The sequence below is a fragment of the Artemia sp. Qi Xiang Cuo genome, chromosome 19 (assembly GCF_049724085.1).
Source record: "Artemia sp. Qi Xiang Cuo chromosome 19, ASM4972408v1, whole genome shotgun sequence".
NCBI classification, from domain to species: Eukaryota; Metazoa; Arthropoda; class Branchiopoda; order Anostraca; family Artemiidae; genus Artemia; species Artemia sp. Qi Xiang Cuo.
In genome coordinates this window covers 42,116,170-42,143,092 of record NC_142812.1, presented here as the reverse complement: position 1 = coordinate 42,143,092, position 26,923 = coordinate 42,116,170, and the positions used below count along the sequence as shown (strand labels likewise).

General features: G+C 36.4%; 1 protein-coding gene across 1 annotated transcript in view; it reads right to left on the bottom strand.

The window, feature by feature from the left end:
• Positions 1–1,306: 1,306 nt before the first annotated feature.
• The window catches only part of LOC148940859 (uncharacterized), a 52,286-nt gene continuing 26,669 nt past the window's right edge, over positions 1,307–26,923 (bottom strand). Inside the window, exons 4-10 of the mRNA XM_089105634.1 lie at positions 26,070–26,429; positions 19,020–19,315; positions 13,400–14,162; positions 10,865–10,977; positions 9,371–9,501; positions 5,751–5,943; positions 1,307–1,412 (exon numbers count right to left, since the gene is read on the bottom strand). Coding sequence (XP_088961760.1) covers positions 1,411–1,412; positions 5,751–5,943; positions 9,371–9,501; positions 10,865–10,977; positions 13,400–14,162; positions 19,020–19,315; positions 26,070–26,429 — 1,858 coding nt within the window. The 3' untranslated portion in view covers positions 1,307–1,410. The remainder of the gene's footprint in view (positions 1,413–5,750; positions 5,944–9,370; positions 9,502–10,864; positions 10,978–13,399; positions 14,163–19,019; positions 19,316–26,069; positions 26,430–26,923) is intronic.

Genomic DNA, 26,923 nt, shown 5'->3' with positions numbered 1-26,923 from the left:
CATTGAAAATACTTACTTGCTACTATCAACAAATAATCAAACCCGGCAAAATGATAGAAAATAGCTTTATCTGAAAATAGTTTTGTTTTCCAAGCAACAATTCACAACCCTAATGAAAGCTCGTTACTTGTCTGGCAAAGTATTATGAGCGGAGCCAAAAGTTTTTTTTTTACACTAGCATCTGTGCGATCCTAAGGTGCATTCCAAAAGGAAAAAGATGCATTCCAAGTCTTTCGACTAATGGAACTTAGGTTGACTCGGCGAGAGTGTCAAGACTCGGGGAATCTCTTGACATGGACAGTGAACGAAATAAACATACACTATTCTGTTCTCTATTTGTTTGGCCAAGCCCAGGCAGTAATTCGGCAGTAAATCGGTTTTTTTTTGCGGTCTTTTTTTTGGCTTGGCAAACACATTGACAGAGAACGGAATAGTGTATGTGTTTATTTCCGTTCACTGCCCGTGTCAAGAGATTCTCCGAGTCTTGACAGTCTCGCCGTGTCAACCCAAGTTCCGCTGCCCATACAATGTTTTTTTTACCGCTTAATTCGCCAAATTTAATTGAGGTTTCCTTACTTATACTATATCTTCTAGTGCATCATTTCATCAAAATCTGAAGCCTTGATCTAACTTTTTTTTATATCCTCACCTTGTAATTGTTCGGTTAAGGTTTCAGAAAATATATACTTGTCTGTGAAGCCTATGAATATGTCTAAAAAAGGCCATTCCGCTCTTAACAGAAATTCATCTTTCAATTCCTAGGATTAAGTTTCGAGCAATAGTTTGTTTGTGAAAGAAAAACCTCCACAAAAGTTAGTTAAAGAATGAAACAAAAAACACTATGAAAGAAAGATCCATGAGCGTATGTACTTTTTTAAAGTCAAAGCCCACTAAATACAAAATAGAAGTCTTAAAACGATTATTATACGACACGACAAGGTTGATTATGAAAAAAGGTAAATAGATGAATTCAATAACGGCTGAATGAATTCAAAACTAAATTTTGAATGAAGAGAAGTCGAAAAAGAGATGCTAAAGATTTTTGAACTTCGCCAATGAATACGGTCGTAACGCCAGCATTGTAGACTACATTTTTGAAAAAAAAAAAATGTAGGCATATATGTAATGAATCCGATTTAAACAGATCTGTAGACAATGAAGAAAACTATTGTCTAGTTTCTGCATACCAAGAGTGGGGAGTTCTGCACTCTTGCAGGGAATTTTCCCCTAAGAATCATATGTTTGCACAACTGACGGAGAAAATTTTTCCAAATCTATACCATGTTTTTGCATACGAGAAACAAGATACAGAGAAACTATTTAATCTTCAAGTCTACAGAAAAACAAAAGAAAATAATAAAAAAAAAACATTAAATTTTTCCTTGCTGTTTGATCCAGGTCTTCTTGATTCTCTGAAAAAAAAGAAGAACATTTACTGGTTAGCTACTGGTATATTAGTATTCTTATTTCTCATAACCCGGGCCCCACCAAAATGCTGCTGGGGCAGCAACTGCCACAGTGTTAGTAATCTGATGCCCACTATTTCAGATGGCATGAATTTGGCCCACACACAACTCAAGATTCATCACAAGCTTTGCATGCTCATTTCCTCAGAGAGCCCCCACTATAGAGCAAGATCCAATCTCTTGTTGCTGCCAAATCTTCATTAAAAGTAAAGATGAATAACCGAAAAGCAGAAAGCCACTGAATACTAAAGCCCTTGAAATGCTAAATAAAAAAGGTCAACTACCCCTCTCAAACGTGCTCGAAGGGAAACAATACTAACACATAGAAAAAAGAAAGCATAAGATCAGATTATTGAAACGAATGGAATTGTCACCTGAAAAGCTTTTTTTAACGTCTAGTCAGTATCTAAAATCCTTAAAGTGCCAAGAGCAGTTATAGGAAATCCTGTTGTTTAAATTGGTTAAGTGGAAACTTACCTACCCATATATCTTAATAAATTAGGAAATATTGAGAAATCTATTTTCTATAAATAAGACCTCATGCGGTTTGTGGTAGTAATAGGAGAAAAAAAAAGAAAAAGAAAAAAAAACACCGGTAAAAAATCAGCAAAAAAAAAAAATACTCACCACCAAACACCTTTATTTTGATATACTAAAAGAAGAATCTTGGTTTCCAGGTACGAACATTCCTAAGATACAGGATTTGTCCGGAAAGTAAAAGGACTAATTTTCTTTCGCCACAACTGTACTTCGGTGCGTCCGCGCTCCGACGGGTTTGGTAGAGGGCTTTCCTAGCTAAAAACGAGCTGCTGGTCAGTTGTCTCCAAGCTCCAGGAGAGGCATTTTTGCGTGACGTGTTTTCTGTGAGTGGTGCAAGCCGAAAACGCAGCGTTCGTTAGAGTAGAGGTTCGCGATAAAATTCTGTGTGAAACTCGGTAAATATGCGGCAGACGTTAGATATGATCAAGCAGGCTTACCCAGATGTCGCTTTAGCAAGAAGTGGTGTTTCGATGGCACCAGGCCTTTTTGGAGGACCGGGAAGAGGTCGCTGATGCAGACCGTACTGGAAGACCTTCGACAAAAACCGACAATCTGACTCGTGTGAGCAAAGTTTTGAACTCAGACGGCGACTAAGTATTCGTTTAATTAACCAAATGTTAAATTTACCAAAATCTGTCGTTCGCGACATTGTGAAGGTACATTTGAACATGCGCAAGGTGTGCGCGAAGATGGTCCCAAAAGTGCTCACTGACGACCAGAAATTGCGGCGAGTGGAAGTGTGCCAAGAAAATTTAACATGTGTGAAAGTGACCCCCCAACTTTTGCATAACATGATCACAGGTGACGAGTGCTGGATATTTGAGCATGATCACGAGACAAGGAGGCAATCTTCCAAGTGGTACACGTCGGCGTCTCCTTGCCCAAAAAAGGCAAGAATGAGCAAATCCCAAGTGAAAACGATGCTCATGGTCTTTTTTGACATCAAAGGCATCGTCCACCAGGAACTTATTCCTACTGGAAAAACCGTCAACGTCACGTTTTACGTGGAAGAGCTCAAGACACTCAAAACAAAGGATCAGTCGGGCCCACCAAGACATCACAGCCAACTGGAAGTTGCACCACGACAACGCCCGGCTCACACCGCCTTTTTCGTGAACAGCTACCTGACCAACGTTGGCATCCCAACGCTTCTGCAGCCGCCCTACAGCCCAGATGTGACCTCCGGTTTTTTTTTGTTTCCTCGCCTGAAAAGGCCGATGAAAGGCAAATATTTTGAGGCGACAGAGGGGATCCAAGCAGCGTGCACCGCGCCTCTCAGGGCTATTTCGGAGAATGCATACCGTGACGATTGAATGCTTGGAAATCGCGCTGGCAGCGCTGCATTGACGCAGAAAGAGCTTATTTTGAAAGTTTTTAAAGAATTGTAACGATTAGCTCAATAGATGTTTATAAATCGACTCAGTCCTATTACTTTCCGGGCAAACCCTGTAGGTACAGGGAACAAAAATATATTTTGGTTTGATATTCTTGGTACGTTAACCTCTCCGAGGAAACTTAACCAGTTCTCATTGATTAAAACTCCTGGGCTAATTAACTAGGGTTAATTAGTGCACGTGCACCAAATCCTGCCACCCCAGATTCATTTGTTTACGCACAAAAAATTAAGGTCGGATACTTCTTGAACAAACCTCGTATACAGTTTGTTATAATTCGCTTTCAATTCCAGAGATTCAGAAAATAGACCGTGTAACAAAGTACTCTAGGCCAATTTTGGGTTCAAAAGGCCCCATTTTTGGGTATTTGTTTATTTGCTTAAACATGTTCCTGATCTGGATGTGTAAGAACATATGGAAGTTTTAAACAGCATCTCAGCATGGGTTGAGTCAACTTGGCTCGAAAATAAAATCAACATTTTCTTATGCGACGTTTTAGCACTTTTAGAGCTTCATTATTAAAATCAAAGCCCAAAAATCTTCGATAAATGGTCTTTTTCTGTCAGTCAAGTCTCTTTCATATTAAGTCCACCCCTTATTTATTTGTGCCCTTTTTTACTGTAGGATAAGAGCCCATTCATGTCTTTTACTCACTTCGTTGAAATATGAATTTATCGTGTATGTTTTTAAACTCCATATTTGTGTGTCTATAAATGGACTCTAATCCACACATTAGCAGAAATATATCAGCAGCTTTTGTTCAAAACCTTGGAGTAAAATAACAATAATAATAAAAATGTAAAATCTTTTCTACTAGTAAAGGTCGGACCTGTGATAAGCTATCTCTGCATCGATCTTATTCCCTTTTAATTACATTCGAAAGATTGGAGACTACGCTTTCAGATATTTCCACTATTGAACATTTACTTTCTAGAAAAAGTTTAAATACTGCATAACAAAATATACATGATGAATCACAGTTCGCTAAAACAAAATTTCCCCACCAGGTTACAAATTCTTTGATCATTGTGGTTCCTATACAGTTTCAAATGAATGAAGCTGTGTTAAGTTCAACCAGGTTTTTTTTTTCAAATGTATGAAATAGATCATCGTTCGTTCATACAAGTAAAATTAGAGATGATTAATATACAGCAAATTATAGTTTCCCTTATCTAAGATATCTATACTTTGAAAACGAAATCTTTTGTCATAGTGCTTGTAAGCTACAATGAAGTGAAATTAAGTAAAAAAAAAACAAAAATAAAAAAAGCAGTTTCGAAATATAATTAATCAGCGAATTCGTAACGACAGAAAATTTAATAAACAAAGGGCTTTAAGAACAGAGCTGATTGACTATAAAAATTAACAGAAATTTTAGCTTATTTGTTCTTTATAGCCTATCATGAAACATTTAAACACTTTGTTTATATTGTTTGCGTTGAAACTATATTGGCCAATTATTGCTGTTGGTCATTTTCCTTTTGATTTGCCTTACCGATAGTTTTTGACAATAAAAGAGCTCTTCTCCATTTGGTTGTTTGGATGTACACGCCGGCTTGCACTATTATGCGCTGGGTATCAATAATTCTAGATAGTAAAGCAGTATTCTATTACTGTGGTTATACCACTGGCGTTTTTAGAGGGGGGCAGAATGGCACTTGACCCAGGCATAGAAATTTTAGGGACGCAAAATTTCAAATAAATAATATAACAGTTATGATTATTTGTAATTTTTGAATTTTTCTTTTTATTAGAATAAAGTAGAAGGTACAGTTGGCAGTAGGTATAAGCAAATTGAATCCGAAATTTTCATTTTCCCCATATCTTCATCACCACTTCTTGAAAATAAAAGTAATTAGACCAAATTAAAGAATTAGAAGCAATCAATTGAGACGAAATAATTAATATTTTTGCAAAGGCTAAAGTAAAAAAAAAGTCAGATTTAAAAAAATGGAAAATTTTGTTAATAAATGAAACATTGCTAAAATTTGGCCTTAAAATTAGGGAGACATGAGGAGGGGGGGGGGGTGATAATCAAGATTTTGACCCCGGCACAAGAGAGGCTAGAACCGCAACTGGGTTACGCCCTAGCCAAGTGGATAGCATACTGGACTTGCATCCTATATCCTACAGGACACACGTTCAAATCCCGGTGTTTTCAATATCAAGGCTTTACTTGGAGTGAGAATCAATGGTGTGACTCTGCAAGCTCAACCGCCTGGGATGTGGACGCAATGGGCCTTTTAGGCCCGAGCCTCGACCCAATTTAGTTAGGTTCTCGCAAATTACAGTGGCTATGAGCTATAACAAATTGAAACAAGGTCAAAAGAGTACTGGCGACATCACTTACAAATTCGGTTTCTTGGTGCTCCACTTCTGTTTGTTGCTTTACCACGAAATTTTCCTCTAAAGCTACCTCTTTTTGGTAGCTTTTTGGTTCCTTTTGGTGGCCAAGTTTTTGGAAATTTGGCTGGAGGACCTAGCCTGCTCCTTTGTGAAGTTTCAGGTCTATCGGGATACACTTGATCATCTAAGAAGTCATTCTGAAATAGAATTACTTAGAATAAGGTCTGAAATACGAAAAACTATTAGCTACGAAGACGTCATTTCTCTGGTGATTAAACCAGATCTTAGCTAATGATTGATTTTATTTTTAACACAGAGAATTACAGCGAATAGAAGAATATACCGTAAAACCACATAACAAGGGACGCAGCCCAATCTAGGGACAATTTTCCAGGTAAGTTACTTAGACCTAGATACCTGGAGATGTTTTAGGGATATTGCCAAACTGAAATTACTGTCGGTAAGTCCATTCGTTTTTACACAGAATTGTGCCATATTTTGTTTAGTTTAGCAATTTTTTGTGTAAAAAAAAGAAGACAGATTGGGTAGTTTTTTTTTTAGGTCTAGAAGTGTTGTCTGATGACACAACTTGAGGAGAAAAGCGGAGCTGAGAGCTAGATCGTCGAGGATAACTGTCATCTCGTTAGTTTTTTTTTATACTAAAATCTGTCTTTTTCAGGTTGTAAAGTGCTCAATCAAGGGACATGAGCGTAAGAAGAAAGCAGGTGGACAAGGATGCCCTAGAACGTGCTCTAGCCGCCGTTAAAGGCGGAATTACTTATAGAGAAGCTGGTGATAAATTTGGCATCCCAAAAAGTGTCCTCTATAGACATCATAGAGCAAGAAAAAAGGATCATAAAGCCTTAAAGATGAGAAGACCCCCCGAGATCGACGAGTTTCAAGAGGAAGAACTCGTGAAAAGCTTGGTGACTTGTGGACACATGACAACTTTTGACCTGAGGTGTTTTGTGAAGTATCACCTAGATCGCCAAGGGAGATCATCTTGCACAATCAAGGACAATATTCCTGGCATGCGGTGGGCGAAGAAATTTATAGAAAGACACAGGGGAGAACTGTTAGAAAGAATGGCCTCAAACATAAAAAGAGCTAGAGCAAAAGTGAATCAAGCTTCGGTTAGGCAGTTTTTTTTAGGAATATGCGAAAGACACAGAAGGAATTCCTCCTCAAAATATCATAAACTATGATGAGACGAATCTGACTGACGAGCCGGGGAAGAAAAGTGATAGTGATATGCGGCACGAAATATCCGGAAAAGGTTATGCCCCCCTCAAAAGCGAGTTTTTCGCGAATGATGACAGGTACAGAGGTGGTATTGTGCTTCCTATGTGTGCTACAGTGCAATCAATTTGTACGATACCTGGACCATCGGCGGCCCCGCTCGTGCGAGATACAATAGAACAAAGTCTGGTTTGTTTGATGGCGTCACTTTTGATGGCGTCACTTTACTTCAAAAAGATTATTTTGCCCTACTGCCGTCCGCTATCTGGAAAAAAGTACTGGTTGGTGACAACCTCTCATGGAGCTGTCCCCAGAAGCTAGTCAGAGTATGTGAGGAAAATGACATTCTTGTCAAGTTCCTGGTACCAAACACAACTCATCTTCTACAGCCACTTGATGTTGCATTTTTTGCCCCTTTCTAACGGAAGTGGAGAGAAATTCTAGACAAGTGAAAGATGGGACCAGGAAGAAATCTAAGTGCCGTTGAAAAAACTCAGTTTCCGAAGCTTCTCAACACTTCTCAGGTCGATTGAAGCAAATGCTCCAACAAACCTCACAGTTGGTTAAGAAAAGTGCGGGATCTACGGTATCCGTTTTAGCCAGAAATAGTGCTTGCTCGTCTGCCACCTGGTGACCTAACTGACGAAAACTGTGATGAACTTCAAGACCGTCTTGTTTCTTATCTCAGAGAAATCAGGTTTTGTCCTGAGGAAGCCTTGGCTTTAGCAGATGAAAACAATAACGTAGCAGGCCGTGACAGAAAAAGGCTAACGATGCCTGCCGGCCGGAGTGTTAGAGGAAGGGATACTGGCACAGTCGGGGAACAGTCAACTGAAAAGTCAGATTCTGAGTGCTCAATGCCGGTTGACGAACCAGTTGATCTTCCACCTAATACACAGTCGCGTTCTGTCGGAGAGAAGAAAACGGCTAATCCTAGAAAAAAGAAAACTGATGTGTGGTAAAAAAAGATATAAAGGCGAGCACTTCAAACGAAGAAAGCGATGACGACCTAGTGGCCTATTTCAGCCGAGACAGCAGCATCAGTGCTGAACTTAAGGATTACAACTTGCAAGGCTTAAGTTCTGACTCGGACACAGAACCGGAAGTTGACACAGAAGAAACTAGAAAGAGAAACCAAATCGACTGTTGGATCCTGAGTCATAGTGAGCTACCAGGACCCCAGTGACACTTGGAAGAAAAAAAGCCAGAAGCATTACACTGGGAGAGTAAGTGAAGTGGAGCGTGGGAAAGTCATGGCCAAATTTGTAAGGAAGACCATCTCGCCTTAATTTGTGTCATTACCGGAAGAACTTCAAGCGTCTGTTTGATTAATGATGATGAAGAACATCTTTCAGAAATGTACTACGTCGATTCATGTACATTAAAAATGCTTCAAAAAGGTAAATAATTTGAAACAAAATAATACACGGCTCGTTCCTTCTCAAATCAGGAAGATTCTACAAACGCACATCATGTAGTTGTATCGTCTAAAATCTACTAAGATATAAAAAGCCTCAATAAAGCTTAAACGAAATTTCTATTCAAAAGTTCCGTTATAGTCGAACAAGCTTTCTGTTAGTTTGAGGCAAATCTACATGACTAGACTATGTGGCCTCGGATATAAACAACGTTGTATCAAAGTACCAAGACAAACCATGAATTGCCCTTATTACAGGTAAAAATGTTTTGATACCACAAAAAAAAGCCTTTTATACGCTAAAACTAATTTATTCTGTTGCCAATAATGAAAATTATTAATTCATTAGCTATTTAAATAAAAAAAAGTGGAAAAAATAACATGGATACCATAGAACCACTAAAATTTTTTATGTCTCTTTAACAATTCTTGTTTCAAATACAAATAATGGTAAGCATTCACTAAAACTTCAATTCCACAGAAGTGAAAACATCCCTTTTTTGTTCATTCCCGATTGGGATGTCTTACATTTCTAATAGGAATTCATACACAAATTTGCTCTACAAAAAGACTATAAGAAGGTTGCCAAAAACCTGAAACGGAATGGGCGAGGACCAGCACTGGCACAGGCCTTGTCCATCTAACTGGCCTTACAGCCCATCAATCAATTTAGATTTAGCTCTGAATCATAATCATCTGTTATTTGGCTGGCCAAGCTTAGGCTAGTCTGTCTATAAAACTATCAATTGCTTAAAAGAATCACAGACAAACTCGACCTTTGGCCTCACCCTCCTTTCTTAGAGAAAATTAAAGATTTAGATCAAATTACAAGCAATTTTTTTAATCAAATGTATTAGGCATATCTAATCTGAAATGCATTTAGAATGTCCAGAAATTTTGCAGTTGCGTGCTCATGCAAGGAACTAATGAGTAATTGATGTAGTAACAGTTCTAGGTTTAAAACTTACACCACGACTAGGGATCAAATCTCGACGTTCAGAAAACGGGTGATCCAACGGCCGTCCAAACGATGGTTCCATTGTCATCAGTGGCGAAATATATGGAGTAGAATACCGGTCAACAGGATAATCCATTGGCTCTATAAATTAAGTGCTTTAAACAAGGATTGCAAAAAAATTATTTCAGAAACAGATCTCATTAAAAATTAGGTAAGTGTTTGAAACAATATGCTACAAAACCAAAACTAGGGCTTCACCTCAGCTGCAATTTTGCAGCTGAGGTATAAGTTTACAGATGACTAATCAACAAATAAAAAATACTGAACCTTTATTTGAGCATTAAGTCTTTGTTGAAAATCTGGCTAACAAATATGAGAAATTAGCTAAGATCGAAACTATTAGTTTTATCGTCAAAACAACCACTTTTTGGACTTATCAGAATTTCCCCAGAAACCGTCTGCATAAGATAATCACAACTCGTGTAACCTAACAATTGAATATTCGCTTCCAACAGGAGATCGTGTTGAAATTGGCTTTCAACTGATACTGCAAATTGAAAAAATTCACTTTTACCATTGAACTAAAGAATTTAAAAATTGAGTTTCTTTCATAACTGCAATGAGGTGATGCTTCAACTGGGCTTGCAAGAACCTTTGCAACAGTATATATGCGCCGGGAATGATATCAGAGAATCACTTTTCCTCACGGGACCAAAAATATGAAATAAATATGTACATAAAATTTATTTTTCTATGGGAGGGGGCTACGAAGCAAAAATGAGATAGTTTGTGGTTGGTAGATAGACGTTAATTTAGAAGCACCAATAGAATATATTATTACATATATATATATATATATATAATATTAATATTATATATAATATATAATATAATATATATATATATATATATATATATATATATATATATATATATATATATATATATATATATATATATATATATATATATATATATATATATATATATATATATATATATATATATATATATATATATATATATAATATACAATAATTAATATAATATATATACAATATAATAAATTATAATAATATATATAATATAGCTTAATGGGCTATATTAAGAATTGCACTATGACCATTGAAATCAGAAATGTTGAAGTCAATTCTCGACTTTCACAAGGAGTACACTTTCTAAAGAGGTGCTAAAAAGCACCTCTTTCATTCTCCTCCCCATCAAAGTGATTTCCTGACATTCGGCTTTATTTACATCCTTGATTCTAATAATGGCATAATTTGCCAAGAGAATATAATGGACAAAAAGAATAATAAAGTCATAAAAAGGACTTGCTAATGAAAATGAAACTTTTTGGGGTTTAGTAGTGCTGTCACAAAAACTTTTGACGAAAATCTTCATTCTACATGATCTTTATACTAGCACCTTTGTGGGAAGTTAACCGGGGGAATGGGTCTTTAAACTCGAAACAAAGTTAAATCAGAGTCAATCTGATTGTTTTTACCTTCGTAAGGACGCATAACAGGAGAGCGAGATCGCCGAATATCTGGTCTACGTTCTAAGCTTCGACGTCTTTCTAGGGTATAACGCAAATCAGAAGTTTCCTGCCAATCATTCCTAAAAAAAAAATATTTCTGAATATTGAGCGATAGAATTACGCTCAATTCAGAGGCCATGTATAAAATTCCATCATCTAATATCAGTTTTTCTATCGATTAAAGACACTTCTTTACTACGAAGGTCTTTGTGTTTGTCCTGCCAAGTAGGGCCACCATATGTAACCCTTTAATCGTTGCGCTCAAATTCAGTGAGAAAATCTGACACATTTCATAAAATTTTATAATCAACAATACACAAAAATTGGTCGAAGGCCCAGGAAACCCGACATGATTGAACAAAAATGTTTCATTATCTGGAGCCCAGTATCGCCCACGACCTTATTTTATATACAGTATACTAATGGAGCATTTCCACGTATAACAAAAACTAACTTTTTCATTTCAGCTGATCTTTTTGTTGGAGCAAGAACGACAGAAAAGATACTTTGAATTTACATTTGCAGTAACTTTTAAAGAAGATAGTTAATGAGCATCTTTAGCAAAGAAGATTTGCATCATTATCATCATCAAGATTACCATCAGATTGAAGCATACTGAATATATTATTAGAGTGAAACAGAGATGTATACAATTGAAACTTATGAAGATATTGCTCTTATAAGCCCTTTAGTTATTTTACAATCGTTTCCGGGGGATGTAACTTTAAGTAACTTCTGAAGTTAATATAAAGTTACTACGGCTGCGACCTAGAATGCAGCCTAAAACTATTTAATTCAGCCTATAGAAATTTTCTGATTTCAATAGCCAAAAAGCTACTTGTAAACAGTTCAAACTTTATCAGAAAAATTATAATCATAGAAGTCAATTGTATCTCGGAAAAATAATATTCATATCGCCAATAAAAGCAGACGATATGTTCAAAAATCAAAATTTTAAAGAACAAGCAATAGAATTTCGAGTGTTAACTACATTTTCAAGGTATGAGCTTTATTTGAAAATGACTTCACTTTTATTGGTCTTAACTTATTTATTGGATTAACCAAGACCTTTACTGGCTCTCATTTGTTGATTCAAAGATCTTAATTTTTTCTAATGGGTTCATTAGGTCTTAAAAATTATCAGCTTGTTTCTAGCGTATTTTTTCCATAATTAAGGGAAAACCGTAGGAGAAATAAAAAAAGAATTACAAAACACTACAAGGGAGATTCCAGAGAATACGGCCAATCGCATTTTTATATACTAATTTTAGTAATGTTGCATTTAGTACGTAAAAGAGCTTCCGGTAAATTCTATTTTTTTTTTTGAAAAGTTAATCAATTTTGTATTTATTGCTCATCCAGCAATTCCGTTTTCTTGCTGCTTTGAACTTTTCCGTAATGTAACAGAAATAAAAAATTCTAAGTAGAGCTCGAGTCTACTTTGCACTGCTTACGATACGGATAAAATGTGCTGTGGAAGATTCGCGAACATAACATATAGTCCATGAAAATCCTAGCCTAGCGGTTGGGCTCCAAACTTGAAATCCTGAAGTCAGAAGTTTGAGTCCTGGTGTCGCTGGCTATTTGGTTTAGAATGGGGTTCAACGATGCGACCCTGTAAGCACACCCAGAGTAGACCTAGCTCTAAATGGGTACCTGGAGAAATATGTGAGAAAAACACGGGAAGCGTCAGATGATTTGCCCCTAACCACGCATTGCACTCCCGACCGAAGGCATTGAATCAGGAGATCGGTACCTGCACAACGCAGACCTTTGAAAAGCATGCGAAAAAGTTTACGTTTAAGAAAATCCATAAAAGCGTCATAATCATCATCTAAAATCATCGCCATCATCATAGGCGAACTATTCAAGAACTAAAAATTGCGGAATAGAAAAGGAAATTCAAACTCTGACCAACCGTGAAAGGGTATCTAGGAGAATTGTATTAATTTGTTCTCAAAATTTATTAATTACAGCGTAAAATTCGAAGCAGAGCTAGGGCATACTTCACATCACTTACGTAACAGCCAAAATTTGATACAGTTTTAAGTTGTGTGAAAGATTTACGTCGTAGTGTGGAAGAACACTAAATGAAATAGTATCTTACGTGAATAATTTGAAATTAATTAGTCTCAAAATAATTGAGAATATATTCAAATCCCTTGTATTGATTCCATTTTTGAAATTCCTCGACGTTAAATTTATTAAATTTTGATACAAGGAATTTAAATTTTGATACGCTCCCTATTTTTGGAAAGGCATTCGGCGTGTATGAAATTTGCCTATCTCTGTGGCACGCAAATTGCTTTGCGTCATTTTTCAAATGCAATAGGTTTCCTTTTATTAAACACAATCTGATTTTTCAAAACAAAGATAAATTTTATCTGCTCATTTTTATTTTGGTTCATGAGCATCTGCATGGCCGCAGACCTAATGGAACAAATTTTCATTCTAAAAAACGCAAAAAAAAGTTTAAAAAAAGCCCGACTTGGCACAACTTACCCAGGAAGGTCACTGCGTTCGCCGTATCTTTCCAAACGGAGATCTGGATGTCGTTCTTCTTCATACCTTGGAATATTGTCATTATATCCTCTTCCACGGACAATGACATCATCTCTCGGGTACACATCTGACCTATGTACCATGTGGTCAAAAACTTGCTCCCGGCTACGATCAATATGTTCTCGGTCATGAATTCGCCCCTCATCAGGTCTTTCACGAACATAGTCAGTTTCAACTCTCCCTCGACCACGGTCAACGTAAGCATCTCTACGGTTACGCTCAATATCAGATTTTTCATATACTCTTCCTAGATCAGGTCTTCCATGGATACGTTCCGCTTCATCCCTCTCACGAAGCAGTTCTAGATTGTCTCTGTGTCGACGCTCGGTCAATCGTTCCTGACGTTCACTTGAATGTGGATGACGTTCTCCAGAACGCTGTCTACGTTCACTTGAACGCGGCAAACGTTCATTTGAACGTGATCGACGTCCGCTTGGTCTTGGCTGGTTGAGGAGATCCGACTGTTTTGCTCTTGAGCGCTCAGGAGACATGCGAGAATCTACCCGTGCTCTTGGTCGAGAACCTCGATCCGGGGATACATCACCACGCCTTGACTGTGAGACGTTAGGAGAAGGACGTTTTTCTTTGACCCGGGATGTCTCGCGGTCACGTTCCCGATAACCATCTCTTGGTTTAGTCTTTTCATCAGTACGGCGCAGTGGCCGCCGAGGTTCTTCCTCACGTTTGTCACGACCTGTAGCTTCTACAAAAATAAAAACCAACAATAAAAAAAGGCCAACTTTCACTTTGAACTTAAATAATGACACAAGAAGCAAATAATCCGAAAATGCAGAAAAGCAAAGTATTTGAGGAGTGAAGAAATAAGTGGCAAAATTCACACCGAATAAAAATCACTTGTTCAACGTTACTTTATCACACGGTTCCAGAACCAATAAAAAGCTAAACAGTTAAGAGCTTCATAAAGGCCTAGAAAGACAGGGTATTTCATAGACAAAAAAAAATATATACCTTTGATAATTAGGTCTACAAGAATTAGGATTAAAACTAATGGAATAACCTAACGCTATAGATAAAAGCCTTTAGTTTAGGTTTTTCCAATGTGCCTGAAGATCAAGTTCTTAGATTTGAATATCGTTTGTACAAAAGAAACCTTACACAGCAGCTAAATGTCTGTAAGGTCATTCGATACCTTACAGATCATTTTACGAGCATCAGCATCGACTAACTGTTTAAAATATAAAACGTTCATTAGCGAACTTTCCCACAACTTCCAATTTAATCAATTGATATTTTCTGAAAATTGATAGGGATCTTGTCAACAATTCGATAAGGTGATCTTGAACGTGTCAACAATTCAAAAAGCTAAGGAGAGGCCAGTTTAAAATATAGAAAAATATAATCTGTTACTCATTGTTAAGTAAAGGGTATGAACAAAGTGGATAACACCACAAGGAACTTCCAAAGCTTTCAAATTCCCAAAATGACATCTCATTTGAACTGATTCTCAATGTTTTCCTAGCAGGTATGCTAGAACGCCCCCCTCCCAAAAAAAGAAAATTCACCATTTCTAATGATGTAGGTTTCATTAAATCTGGACTTAATTAAATAATAATAAATCTGGACTTCATTAAATTTCAGACGAGGTAAAATTATATAATCAATTCTACATAGTTTGGCCACTTAAACTTAAAAAGTTTACAATATAGGTTGGTTCTTTAAGATACCATATCGCCTTAAAAAGGGTCGTCAATAAAACCAAATCTAACCATTACAGGAATTAAACTAAAGCAATTTTCGAACGAATATTTAAGGGAAATAAGTATTATTTAAACAAGGAATCATAAAGACAAAAATCCTCTTGTGCTGACAAAGTTAATTTTACTTTTCTGAAGATTCAGATTCATACAGCCTGCACTATCACCCATCAGAAAGGTACCGAAAAAGATTATAATAAATATACAAAATAATAAGACACATTGTATCTCTTTCCCACAGATGGTACCTAGCGAGAATGCAATGTTTAAGAACGAAGTACTCTTCTGATGTAAGATTAGCGCATTTTAAAATTTTCAACACAAAAAAAATCAAAAAAGCGAGAGAACAGCACTAGTGTAGCTTAGAGTTTGTCATAGATGAGTAAGAGACAAGAGTCTCTTACCAGGGGTTCATAATAGCCCAAGAAACATGTGAAATGTAATTTATAAAAAAAACATAGAAAATTATAAGAACATCACAAAATCTTGGAATTTTGATGGGACACAGGCTAAACAGGTCTTTCTCCTCTATGTACACGATTGAGCTCAAGTACTGTACTCTTGACCGTTATTATAGAAAAAAAAATAGAATGCAAGGGCACTAATTGAGGGAGAGATAATTGACATCTCCCTCCTGTTTTAGAAAAAAACACCCTTTTTGGTATTTTCGTAGCCCCCCTCCCCCCATAAAAACAACAAAACTACCCTCCTCCCAAAATTTAGAAAAATAAATTTATTCTGTATCTTCAGTAAAAAAAAGTGAAGAAAAAATTCTTGCCTCTCCTCTCTAAATTTTCGTTACCCCTGCTAGAATAATAATAAAAAAAAAAAAAAATCAAACCTTAAACTGTATGCAAAACTTTATAAAATACAATACCTAAATTGTTAGTAGTAGCACTTTTTTTTGGACTGAATTTTTTTTTTTAACTTAAGACAAGACAGGTGGAATTATTGAACAATTCAAGAGACAAGACAGGTAGGACATTACTATATCAATTAAAGAGACAAGACAGGTATATGGATGTTTTATGTTTATGGATTTTTATATACATAAATATATATATATATATAATATATATATATATATATATATATATATATATATATATATATATATATATATATATATATATATATATATATATATATATATATATATATATATACTACGCAGCTATTATGTTCAGGTCCCGCACGTGGACTTCATTTTATTCGGTCTGATTTCACTATTGTATTTCCTTACTAAAATACATGAAAATAGCTTAAATAAATACAAATATTTATGTTATGCTATTTATACAAATACCATTTCGTCATGACATCAAATTTTTTTTAATTAATGTATATATATAGATTCACATTCTCATGGTTCCAGAATTATTTGCAGTACATTTCAGATTTCTACGTTGAATATTAAACGAATACCAATCCCTTGGTTGAGGATTGGTAGTTCTACCAATCCCTTGGTTTGGTTTTGGGTGACTCTTCCTTTTCTTATAGACCAGCAGAATAATGAGTCATGTTTGGCAGCGTTTTGCTTTTTAAATGAGTCATCGGCCCAGTCCAATCCAAACACAAAGATCCGACGAGCCTAGACTTAGAGTCAACAGAAGGCCTTGACGGGATAACTCTCTCTGGAATACGGCTCTAGATAAATGCGCAGCACAAAACAAAGTTGTTACCAGGTGCTCTCCTCAGGGTTCCCCCTTTCGGATAATGAGAAAGAGCTATGTCAGCAATATATAAGCCTGGTCGGTAAACTTTACTTTCTTTAAAATACTTCAAGTTTGGAGCTGTCTCTTAGCACAAGTATGTCCTGCTCTAAACATGTGAGGTTCAACCACCTCTTGTGACAGAAAAGCACTTAAAATGGCCTAATGTTGAAAAGTATAATTTTGGAATCCCAGCTTGGTTTATCCACATTTAATGCTTGAACTTTGTCACACGGGGCCTTGAATTAATCTTTTCTATATTCCTTTCTAGCTGTCTTTGCTTATATATCCGAGATATTTCCTCCGAATTACTAATTGACACTGAAAAAAATACCAAAAGTTGTAAAGAAGGTGTCAGAATGAAATTATATTTAGGTATTTTGGTTATAACCGCGAAATTGCTTGCTTTCTTACACGACACCATCGCTTCACTAGTGATTTAAAAAGCATATTTTCCACTTATAGCACTCCAACTTTACAGAGTCTCGGGAGACCTTTAGGCCCTTATACATCAGCGCAGTAACCAAAACTAAATCGGATTAGTGACTCACACATCTTATAAAAATCGTTAAGACTGGTGGAAAAAAACGTAAGATTTCAAAATCTTTGCAGCACTCAAGTTCCAGAAATTTACAGCCTTGAATGGCATAAAACCACAGAGTAATATCTTGTTAACTGTTTTGTTTGCTAACAAAAGAGTAGCACTGATCAAAGAAAGCACTTAAGACACAAATCTCGAATTTAATGTCTAACATGCAAAAACAGACTTGTTTTGCTAGAGTGCAGAAGTCTAATTTTTGAAACAAGTTCAAATCTGCCTGTTTTTTTGTTAGGTTAAAAAACAACCTGGCAGATTTCATGGGGGTTTGCAGAGCAGCAGTTATGTCCACACGAAGTTATAAACGATTCTAAATTTAATTAGGATGGTTTTCAAAATTTTGATAAAAGTAACTCAGAAGTATCCTTTTCTAAGCATCGTTTATTATACAGAAATTCTGCATCATATTAATAGTTGAAATTAATGCAGAAGTTTTCATCAAATGATCCAAGGGGTTTTGCAGCGAATTTCGTACGAGCATATAGCTTTGAGTCTCCAACACTACCTTTTGTACCTCCGAGTCTATATCGATTTTAACATTCATTCCTCCGATCCTTCTGAATCCTTTCAAAGTGATCAGCCCCCAGTATGACGGGGGAATGAGAATCTACTCCAAGAATTTTTATGAAGAGACTTAAGCAAAGAAAATTTTTGCCTTTCATTTTCTGAAATCGTTTTTTTTCTATTTTGATACACATCGTCCAATCTCTCATATTTTTTATCGGGGCACCGAAAACCAATTTTCTATTTCTGAAATTTCTAGACTTTTCTTCAAACACTGTTTAAATGTAGACAACTGATTATCTTTATTACCTGTACTGGAGGCTTTAAATTAGTCAGCGTGAAACCCAATTTTGGAAATATAATCACTTCTGCATTGGTAAGCCATCACATAGCACTTTGGCAAACCTCCAAAACAAACTGACAAACATCCGGATTCAATAGTTCACTTTATAGATCTTGGTTGACACTCTCAGACCTTGAAAATATTCTCTGAATTGTCAAATTTGCAGAAAACGAGGAAGAGTCTTCGTTGACCATTCACAGCAGTCTGGCCGACTAAGTCATATGACTGATGTTAACATGTGTTCATTTGTCCTGCATACATATATACACCATATAACTGAACGCGCAAAACAAGGCTGACTAGCTCATCAAAGGGTTGGTTTAACTGTAAAGATTGCATCATTTTGAGCACAAACTCAACAACACATAATAAGAAAGTTAAAGATTCAGGTCCATTAAGCAATCTCCATTGGCGCTGTCGAACTGCACCAAAAAGTACAACTGTACAGAGCGACTGTCATTTTCTTTATCAGATTACTTCTTTACCTTAGGGTAAAAAAAAGCACATCATCATATGGTTCACTGTACCGAGGTATTGCATGACGCCTTTTTTCCATCACACAAAGAACACTCTTTCCTCTACATCCATGTCCATGAATTAAAACTGCTTTCTTATTCTTTACTCTTTCTAAAAATAACCGTAAGCCTGAAAATAAAAAAAAATTAAGTACTAATACGACAAGTTTTACCTTTTTTACGGTCAAATTTATCTTCAGGTTGTGCTTTTACGACAACAGACCTCTCTTCATTAAGCGCCAACGCAGGTCGATCGAAGATTGGTTTAGAACCTTCACCAACGCGCCTAGTGAAGACGAACTCGTGGGGTACTAAATCACGTTTTACAGGACCCGGAGAAGTTTTTCCGTATATTCTTCGTCGAATTTCAACAGTTATGCGGCGTAATTCCTCCATATCTTTGTAAATGTCAATTGTTGAACCACCATATTTTGTAGCCCAGGTAACTTCTCCAGACAAGGGTCTATGCCTGCGATTCAACAAGTTTAATGAAGAAGAAAGTGTAGATTGTCAAACGGAAGTACAATACTTACCTATTAAAAACTAACACCGAAAATAGCTTTGACTGCTCTTATTAACTAACAAGAAGGTCCAATATTCCTCCATAAAATTAAATTGGAATACCATAATGTTATGTTAAACAGAAATAGCTATGGATGGCAAAAGAACAATTTCATGGACATCCACATTGTGTCCTTTATTTTTAAAGTAGAGAGCAGTCCTTAGAACCTCACAAGCTGATTTCTTGTTTTGCTAGGTCGAACATTTCTCTTCTGTATTCGGTCAAAGAAATTTTAGACCAGGTATCAAATCAACTAACGGTTATGCTTCTGCAAAGACACGGGAAACCTCTAAACACTGAAATGAAACAGATGCAAGTAGCTGGACAAACGACTTCATAAGAAATTTGTCTGACGAGACAAAACGTAGCAACAGATTGAGGTTTCTCCGTAAATAGTTTTTTGACAATATATTAACCTTCTTCGTATTTGAATACATCTTCAGCAGTAAGTTAACTTGGAACATCAAAACTAAGACAGAGAAATATGTTTTCCCATGTTTTACATACCTAGCACCCAAGTAAAACATAAATTGCTTATGTAGGGTTCAAATTGAAATGACCCCATATTTATTTCCGGGAGCTAAAAGGAAAGACAAATCTGTAAACCGGACAATCATCTCTTGAAAATAGGCTTTAAAACACGAAGACTGCCTAAAAAAAAAACACTTTTTTGTACTACGAGGAGAAGAGAGCATAGGGGCGTCTGAAATAACGTTAACTTGAAAATCTATTATGAGCCAGAAAAAAGCTAATACAAATGTCAAGGCCCAAAAGACCTCCAATATAAAGTTTTAGCACAAGAACACTTGCAGACAAATCTTAATGCTGGCTCAGTTCAAAATAGAGGTTCTTTTCTGTCACCCCTTTGATAGTTCGGACGTAACTCCAATGACTTCAATCTCTTATTATGCATACGTGGTTTTTAAGTCCCAAGCATTAGCACCAATGTAGCTTCCAATTTATGTCAGAAATTAACGTATGTCTCAAGACACATAATATTATGAAAATGTCTCCAAGCTTGTGCAGTGATTTGGTAACTGCCAAGGCTTAAAACGCGATTATGCAGAAAATACTTACAAGTATATCTACAATAGAATTTATATATCTATATCCATTTTTTATCAAACTTGAGACGAAACGTACTTTCGGTGCATCAACAGCCCTTGTACTGACCAATTTTGCTAAGCATCTGATCAATCTTGGAACATCTCATTTTAAATTCTAAGTCGTAACTGGTTCTATTCGCAGAGCAAAATCGTTCACATTTAAGAATTTCCTTATATGTTGAATGTAGTTGTCATTCATGGTAGTTGTCATAAAAAAACCTATCCCTTCCATAGATAGATAATGGCTTGTGACAACCGTCTCTGCTTCAAAAATGCGATATTTTTCAGGTTACATGTTTAAAGGGATCTCTGGTGAGATAATCATTCCGCAATACTTTACAATCTAAATCATGATTAATTTCCACATAAATTCAATATTAAAATTATGCTTTTTCCAAAATAAATTTTTTGAATACTCTCGGTTTTTTCGCATGCTCATGATTGCCAGCAGTAAGTAGCACAAAAATGGATTGTAATACAAAAATGGATTGTAAAAGGAAACGAGTTGTAAAGCTTCCTTGTCATGTCTTACCAATCATAAGTTTTCTGTATCTGATTAAGTTACTACTACACAGCCTGAATGAATACAATTCAACATCCTCTCTTTCAATTCCTTTCATGACTCCAAAATACTTCCTTTCTTTTCTGTTAAAAACATTGAATCAAAGAAACTACTCACAAAATAGATTGCATCATCAATATGAAAGTAGCGAATCCGAAGTGCATATGAATCATTCTTCAGCAAATCTCTCCAGATAAAAGATCAAAACATACTAGAACCAGTGCATTATTGTCACAAAAAAGTAAAATCCGAGTGAGCATTTCCGAACTAAAATAATACTTCTTGTTCTTTCCTTTTACCTGTTTTACGGTTAAAAGTATCTTCAGGCTGTGCTTTTACAACAACACACCTTTCTTCATTAAGCGCCAACGCAGGTCGATCGGTTTAGAACCCTCATCAACATGCCTAGTGAAGATGAACCCGAGGGGAACTGTTTGTACTATTTCCTGGTTCACACGACCTGACGAAGTTTTTCCGCGTGTTCTTCGTCAAATTTCAACATTTATGCTGTGTAGTTCCTCTTTATTTCATTCCTTTTTATTTAAACCCTCAAGAACGTCAAGTGAATATCAGATCGCTCTTTCAAAGCAGAATCTAATTGCACAAGACTTTAATATAAAGTTATCTTTGAATCCGCAGCAATCCACAATAAACTGAATCAATGACAACCTTCAGTTGACGCTATTACTGGAACTCTTTCTTTATTGAAGATCTCTTGCCATGTTTTTATCAATCCAATAACTGTTTTTGGCATAAAAGCAGCTGATTTAGTTCTACATATCTAAAGCAGTTTCGAAAGCATCTAAAATGGTAAATCCCTTGCTAGGGTACTTTTTCCACAGACAAATATGTAGGACGGTCAGAATTGTAAAATCGAGGCGATTCCAACATTGCTTCAAAGCAACGACGAAATTGATGCCTGTCATGTTTAAAAGATAAAGATCCTTCAGATCTATTAACGGCGCATAGGACGTTGAATCGACATTTCAGTAGCTGGTTCTTTTTCACAGGGACAGGTAGCAAGCCTATGAACCGCCCTTAGGGCAGCAGGAATCGAACGCCGGGTCCCATATTGCCAAGCATACTGTAGTATGCCAAGAGTTCTGACACGTATAGGAACTACAGGATATGAGGGAATTCTCAATTGATTAGCAAAGGCACTATGATTGCCCAGCCTATTAGGAAAAGGGCTCTTAACACGTTCTGTAAGCAGTGGTCCTACTCTGTCTCATCCACCTTTTGCTTAACTCAGAACTGACTGGGTAAGAATGCCCACATTGTCTTTATTTTCTAATGCCTCTTAAAGAAATAATCAATTTTTTTGAAACGTTGTGATCTTTTGTCCTTGTCTTCAAATTAAAAACATGCATTATCAGCGTTAAGAGTAAAATTTCGTGACAAGTGAAAGGCTGTACGCAGTATTCGGCTATAGCAACAGTAATCATCTTCGACAATGATGGTCTTGCAACTTATTTTCCTAAAAAATGGCTGGCGAAAGAAAAAACATTCTTCATTGTAGTCATAAATTATTTTGCAGTAACGAGCTAGTCTCGAACAAATCTAAGATCACATTATAAGTTCTTGTCTCCTAACTAACTTGCATTGCATAAAAGCGGCCATTCTGTCAAGGAACTGCAACAGCTCTTGTATGAAATGGCTTCAAGAATCTTCTGTACTGTCAAAACTTTGCAGATGAAAATGGTCCTGCAAAACCTTTTTCAAACAGGTGGGGGGGAGGATACTCTAGCAATCGGTGGCACATTTAGGCTGGCCTGGGAAATGACGACAAGCAGGGGAATAAGCCACCAGTGCTGTAGTCAGAGCCACAGTTTATTTAATCTTAGACTGTTACCAGAAACAAATATCGCCCAGTTCAGTAAATTGGCATTGGTATATGCTATTTTCCATGATCATGAGCTTACGTCTGACCAACTTCACTCAAATCTTCCTTTTTACCTATTCACTTCCTAGTAGTAATAGCGAACGAATTACACCGATACAACAGGCAAAACTCCGTGCTTATAGCGATTACTTTGCGTCTTTCAAATCCCAGCTTTGTGTTTTAGCCAAAATAGATAATAGTTGAACTTGCCTGGTTACTTACTGAGCCAAGTGAATGAGCAGAAATAAACGTCCTAACACAAGGCTTGTCAGGCAGCTGGAATTTGCTATCAAAACATAATTGTAAACTATAATATCCACTAATCCAGCTGTATATTTAGCTACTAATCGTATATTCAAATTTAGTAATCTGAAGGCAACCATAGAGGCAATGCGAGCAGCAATGGGTAATTATATTATTTATAGTGGTGGCAATAAGATAAAATGAATAAGTATCCAAGGTAGTCTGCCTTCAAGAGATACATACATTTTAACGCTTCATCATGCTCGAGCAGATTACCATCAGTCGAGCTAGTCTTAGGAAGGTTGCAAATTCACATGAAATCCTGTTCATAAGAGCAATAAATAGACGACCACGGTAGATCATTGATAGATCATTATAGACATCATTGATAGACCTTGACAGACATCAATAGATCATTTTGTTTCTTTACCAGGAAGATGTTTGTAAAACTGAGACACACAAGATAGAAATGGGAAGCATTAACCAACTTCGAAGCCCCGAACAATGCAGTCCAAGTGCTTACTGCCGAAGAAGAAGAAGAAGTGGACTGCTCACAAGCTGCAACCAAGCCTTTAAGCGTAGATCAACTAGCTTTTCTGGGACTTGGCATTAGAGACCAAATGAAGTTTAGAAGTCTACCTGAGCGATTATCGGCAGCAGACAACAGTTGCCAAGAACAGCGGTTTTTGTAAGTTACAATCTATGTCGTCAGATTCCCGCGAGACCTCTACATTATCGGTCATAGTTAAAATTAGTTATTCAAACTAAATTCTTTCCCAAAATATGAGGAAAAGAAGACCAAAAGCCTTGAAAAATGGCTTCAAATTACTCAGAAAAAAAAACTAGGAAGCATATGGTCACATACGTGATTTAATAATGGCATAACGTTTCCCTTGGCTTTGGTAATTTTTGTCACATTGACAAGTGCAGGATGATAACACAGGCTTTTCAAAAGCCAATTTAACAATGCCCAATATTTCTTATTCTTTTTTTAAGTTTTCCGAGACGTTACTGTCAAAATACTTGATGGCTATCAAAATGATACATTCACAACCGTTTTGTCTAGAAATAAAAATTAATATACACAAATTTATCGATCACTAAATAATAAATATTTTGTTATTAAAACCCAATTTAGCCGAGTCAATACAAGAAAATACACTTAAACTTGGGTTCACATAACAATACCTAGCTCAGCCTTTAGTCTTCGTAGGACAAAAATTATTGAGAATAAAAATATTCTAACAAGCAAATATTTACGACAATATGAATTATCTTGTAACTTTGTCTGATTCCATTATTTAAGATGTCAGCATTTTAGACAATTTTAGGGATGTTCACAGTTTATGACAGAGACAAAACATCAAAAATAGATAAAATATATCATGATGTACAAAGTCGAAAACAAACAATAAATGAAGAAAATAAACTATAAAAACAGCTTCTTATAACAAAATAAATCGTCATTCCGGTATCAAAAGAGCGACTTTCTAGACAAAAATAGTAGGTCGATCTACTGGATTATACGATCAGACTTATGAAAAAAAATTTGACCTTGGAATAAAAAGTCGTATAGACTCTTTACTATTTAGTTTTTTTGTTCGTACATAATTAATCAGTTGTTTAAAACTAATTAGCTAGTTTTGTACTCACCTCTAACATTTTCTATAGCGAAGAGAAAGGGAAGATAAAGAGGGAAAGAAAGAGAGAGAGAGTGATAGTGAGAGAGGGAGAAAGAGTGAAAGAGAGAGAGAGAGGGAGAAAGAGTGAAAGAGAGAGAGAGGGAGACGGAGAGAGAAAGATCCCAGGGGAGCCTTATTGGAAGATTCGGAACAAACAGAGGGTTGAAAAATTAACATTTTGAACGCATTTAGTTTTTACTGCAGACAATTTTATTTCAAAAATATATCCTCTGTTACTCGTTCATTGAGCGTGGCAATTTAGGAGAATATCCAAGAAGTATTTTAGTTAGACTAGTAATGCCAATGACATACAAGACATTCATGTGGCTTTATTTGAATAAAAAAAATAAAAACGGTGACCTGTGCCATATTTATGCCATGATACAAGCAACTAATACCTAAGTTGCATGAGTAGTAACCTCTATTTTTTATTAGAATAACTTTGTTGTAAAAGACATGCCTCAATTGATATTTGTAGATATTTTCTATACTATGAGCGCCAGGGAGTTTTCATCGAATTTATCATTGAGCAACCAAGCCATACATGCTCAGGTTATAAGTAATCCAAAATAGCTAAGCTAATGAATCCTAATTATACAAGATAACACCAAGAAACTGCAAAAGCTAAGCTTCCGAACGAGAAGCCTCCTTACATACTTCTTAGGAGAAGTCATAAACTATTGGAGTCACCTATCAGTGCTCCCTCTACCTATTCTTTAAACGATCACCTTGCCGAGGAGTGGGAGAAGAGGCAGTGGAGATGAGGAGTGGGAGAAGAGGAAGTGAATATGAGGAATGGGAGAAGAGGCAGTGGAGATGAGGAGTAGGAGAAGAGGTAGTGGGGATTTGAATCAGAGTCAAGAGGAGGTCCGAATGGCCTTGGAGCTATCGGACGGATCAAGGTAACTTGATCAGATTTATTCAGTAGGGACAGTAGATGACTTCATTAAAATATGAATTGCCAAAAGATAGCGTCTTGAAACATTTTCTAGGCTAACAAAGCCAGCCAAAGAATCAATTGGCCTTATTTCTCAATAGAAAAGCTATACTAAAAATAATTTTTACCTGTGTATTTTACCCAAATGAATAAAATTAGTTTTTACAAAAAATGTTTCTCTTTCCTCTTATATGAAATATCTTTCATATGAAATAAGACATTAAGATACGCTAAAGAGGTAGAACTCACTCAAGGAGACTATTAAGCTGCATCCATGTCCCTGTCCAAACCTGGTCTGACGATCTTGAACGGCGAACGTCATTTACAATTGTTATTTTTGTATCTAAAAGATTCCCTTTCTTCAACGTGGTTACCACAGCCGGAGGCTCTTCTTCCTTTGGAGATTCTTTATCCCTTGAAAGACTAGCTACTGGAGTTATATTCCGCCGACGTGACGGAGAACTAGCCCTAGACGTGCGTGATGTTCTTGAAACCGGTGAGCTTCTCTTCGACGAGCGAACTGGAGATCGGCTGCGACTACGCTTGCGTTCAATACGCACAGGTGATTTTTTAGAATCTTTACTTTTACCTTCCCCTCGTTTCGGCGACCTAAAATAAGGAATAATAGATTAGTGATAATGTTTATCCAGGGAAAAAAGCTTTAATAGAGTTAGTGTTGGAGCTCATAACATATTTTTTCATTTATTACCTGTGTATTGACCACCAGAAACAAGCCTAACTATCTACAGGAAGATTAGCAGCAACATTGATTATTTGATTTAGTCAGTAATCCATTTATTACTAGTCTCGACAAAGCTGTATCACTTCATACGACAGACAGGAAATTCCTGCAGACAGCATTGCTTCACAAGATTATGAGCGGTCAAAAACTTTTAGCCTTCAAACTAAATACTGTCAGAAAAGGCAGCCCCCCCCCTTACCTTAGTGCACGGAAGATTGACTTGCTTTATTCCGACATTGTTTTGTTACAAGTACTGTTCATTTTGGGAGGGGACGGGTGAATATGGAAGACAACGATAATAGCGAAAACGTATACTGCATTTTATCCACATATTAAGACAGTGAACACTATCGTATAAGTG